Source organism: Mytilus galloprovincialis, chromosome 4, assembly GCF_965363235.1.
Source record: "Mytilus galloprovincialis chromosome 4, xbMytGall1.hap1.1, whole genome shotgun sequence".
Classification (NCBI taxonomy): domain Eukaryota; kingdom Metazoa; phylum Mollusca; class Bivalvia; order Mytilida; family Mytilidae; genus Mytilus; species Mytilus galloprovincialis.
In genome coordinates this window covers 103,533,579-103,536,807 of record NC_134841.1, presented here as the reverse complement: position 1 = coordinate 103,536,807, position 3,229 = coordinate 103,533,579, and the positions used below count along the sequence as shown (strand labels likewise).

At 33.1% G+C, this 3,229-nt stretch overlaps 1 protein-coding gene across 1 annotated transcript; it reads right to left on the bottom strand.

The window, feature by feature from the left end:
• Positions 1–615: 615 nt before the first annotated feature.
• Positions 616–2,893, bottom strand: LOC143073803 (uncharacterized). Its single transcript, XM_076249560.1, has 2 exons — positions 2,812–2,893; positions 616–1,207 (listed from the first exon to the last, which is right to left on the bottom strand). Exon 2 carries the CDS (start codon positions 1,204–1,206, stop codon positions 616–618), a length of 591 nt encoding a protein of 196 aa, XP_076105675.1. The 5' UTR covers position 1,207; positions 2,812–2,893.
• Positions 2,894–3,229: the final 336 nt, after the last annotated feature.

Sequence of the window (3,229 nt, the reverse complement as noted above, 5' to 3'; positions counted from 1 at the left end):
GGAAACATATACAAAATGAATTCAAGTGACATTCATCGTGGGACATGTTTAGGATCGGACAACATGTACTGGTTATTGCTTTGCTTTCTATATGCTTTAAAATGTCTGTATTGATAATTATTACAGTATGAGAGAGAAATATATTACGTTCTTCCCACAAAAGATGATTCGTTCAAAAATGTGCAGATAAAGCGGCAAAAAAAATATGAAATTTTTACAGTGTTCCAAGAAAAAAAGGATCAAAATCATAAAATATGGTTGAAAGTTAACTGTTGAGAAATATCATAATACACGATTTTAGTACTGGAATATGTTTCTTTAATGATTGTTATCCTTCTTGTTTTAAAGATTTGCAGAGTTGTGTTCTTCATATATGACCTCATGATGTATGGTCGCCTTTTGTCAGGACGTCATTATAGAAAATTCAGCAGAATTGAAAAAAAAATTAACGTCATAATTAAACTGTGACAAATTATTTGCTATGAATAGATAGTTTACTAATAATGAGAAATGGTTTTCTCACACAGCTCAAGAAATATGCATATAGCACAAAAATTAGTGAAATGAATGTTAACCATTCGTTGGGCAACAAAGATCACGTCAGAACATAATAGTCTAATTATTATTTAAAGCAGACTTTATCTCACCTTTTCCCTTTCCGTATCCGTATCCACCATATCCTCCTCCAATACCACCATATCCACCACCATAACCTCCTAATCCACCGAATCCACCTCCATAACCACCATAACCTCCATATCCTCCTCCAATACCACCGTAACCACCATATCCTCCTCCAATACCACCGTAACCACCATATCCACCTCCTAATCCACCACCATAACCACCTAATCCACCATATCCACCACCATATCCACCACCATAACCACCATAACCACCACCATAACCACCTTTTACAATAACAACTTTTCCTTTTCCATATCCGCCTCCGTATCCTCCGTATCCACCACCGATTCCACCATATCCTCCGTATCCTCCTCCGAGTCCGTATCCTCCGTATCCACCTCCTAGTCCATAACCTCCGTATCCACCTCCGATTCCACCATATCCTCCGTATCCACCACCGATTCCTCCGAATCCACCTCCGTACCCACCGTATCCACCTCCGTAACCGCCATATCCTCCTTTATAGGATGCGCTGACTGCGCTACAGATAACCAAGAGAATTCCGACTAAGAGCTGCATTCTGAAATAATCAAACAGTCTCTAAATTACGAAGTAATTAATAAGAGAATCCACAAAACAAACAGAAGTCTGAAGTTCACAATGTGTTTGTTTGTTGAACTTTCTAATATGCGTGTATTAATAAGTAGAGTAAAATTGATCATAAATACTCTTTTTTGGTTATAACTTTAGATTGATTTTTTTTTTTTTTTTTGTAAAAAAATTAAGACAGAGGAATAAGTTATTACTCTAATGTTTGGTATACGTTAATTATTCAATCTTTGACCTCACATTGTGAATTTATTGGTCAACATAAAACTGAAAATATCCGCTGCCAGATAATTTGTCTCTTCTAAGCTTTTAAAATACATGCATTTGATAAGAGAAAACTGAAAATTATAATGCAATTCGTTTGTAACTTTAATTTTCATTGAACGTTGGCAAATACTTTTAAGAATTAGAATCCAGGTTCAACAGGTCCGTAATTACCTTTTTGAAATACGGTTTTTTTTGGGGTTATGTTATTTCTCAACAAGTATACCAAAAAGGCTCAATTTGAGCGTCAACAACTTTTTTGCCAATATTGAAACCATGCTGAAGCGTAGAAAAGTATAAATATGTTTAGCGTTTTGTTTGACATTCAGAGTATACATATATTAACCTCATATTGTTTAGATGCTACAGACGTCGCTACAGTTTTGCAGACTTTTTCATTAATAGTATTTTTAAGCCCAAATATTTATATTATATGGAATTTATTTTATTGTGTGGCATTAGCATCAAGATGACTGTATTGTATTTTAAGTTTGGCCTCAGTAAAAATTAATTTTACTGTCGCATATATCCGTTTACTGAGCCCTGCTCCGCGTCGCTAGGTAAACTCAATTTGCGAAAGTAGAATTTACTTTTCACAATGGCCAAGCTTGAATTACAATACATTTATCTTCTAAATAACTGCCAGCTCATTTGTTTTTAGTATTTTGAAAGAAAAGTACTTTAGTCCAATAATTTACTTATGATTTTAAAGGTACTGCAAGTAATTTAAAAATACTATAATGGATATCAGAAGATGTGGTATAAGTGCTAATGAGACAAATCTCAATCCAAATCACAATTTATAAAAGTACAAAGTCTTTAACACGGACCCTTGGCTCAAACCGAATGGTTTACTTTTACAAATTGTAAATTGTATGGAGAAGTGTCTCATTGACTCTCATACCACATCTTCTTATATCTATCTTATCATTTAAGTTTTAATACCACTTCGTAGTAAGACGGTTTGATAGTCTTTAACAATAGGACAATAGCCACAAGGTGATTTCTGTTTATTTTAAGCTTTTTGGCAACAAGAAAAGATGGACAAAATTAACTTCCAAGAGACAGTATTTCCCTAAAAGAGAATCTTTTTACTGGCTGCATGTTTGTAAATAACGATTTCTTTTGTATCGTTTAGCGACCAGAAAACACTTAGTGTAAACGGAATCAATCAAAACAATAATATGATGTACAGAAGGACAAACGCAATATTTTTTGCTATTTTTAGAATCGACAAAAGTTAAATTCTGGAGATTGAGATGAGACATTTAGCTTTACAGATTATACAGTTAATTTAACAATGAGACTTACTTGCTTTGATACGATAGTCCAGTGGTGTGCTGAATGTTCGCTGTAGAAGCCTTATATATTGCTGTATTTATTAAAAATATGATGTAATATACATGTCAACACAAATCAATCAAAAGAATTTACGCAGTTTTATACCGACATTTATTTATAATTAACAATTGATCAAGATATTTTTTAATGAGAGAAATAATCATTCTTCATCATAAATTTTTGAAAGTCATAGACTGACACGTTTTGCGTTTTTGAAAAGTTGTGTGTAAGCATTATGGTTTATGGTTAAAACAATCTAACCTAAGATATAGCTAAACAATCTAACCTAAGATATGGTTAAAACAATCTAACCTAAGATATGGTTAAAACAATCTAACCTAAGATATGGTTAAAACAATCTAACCTAAGATATAGCTAAACAATCTAA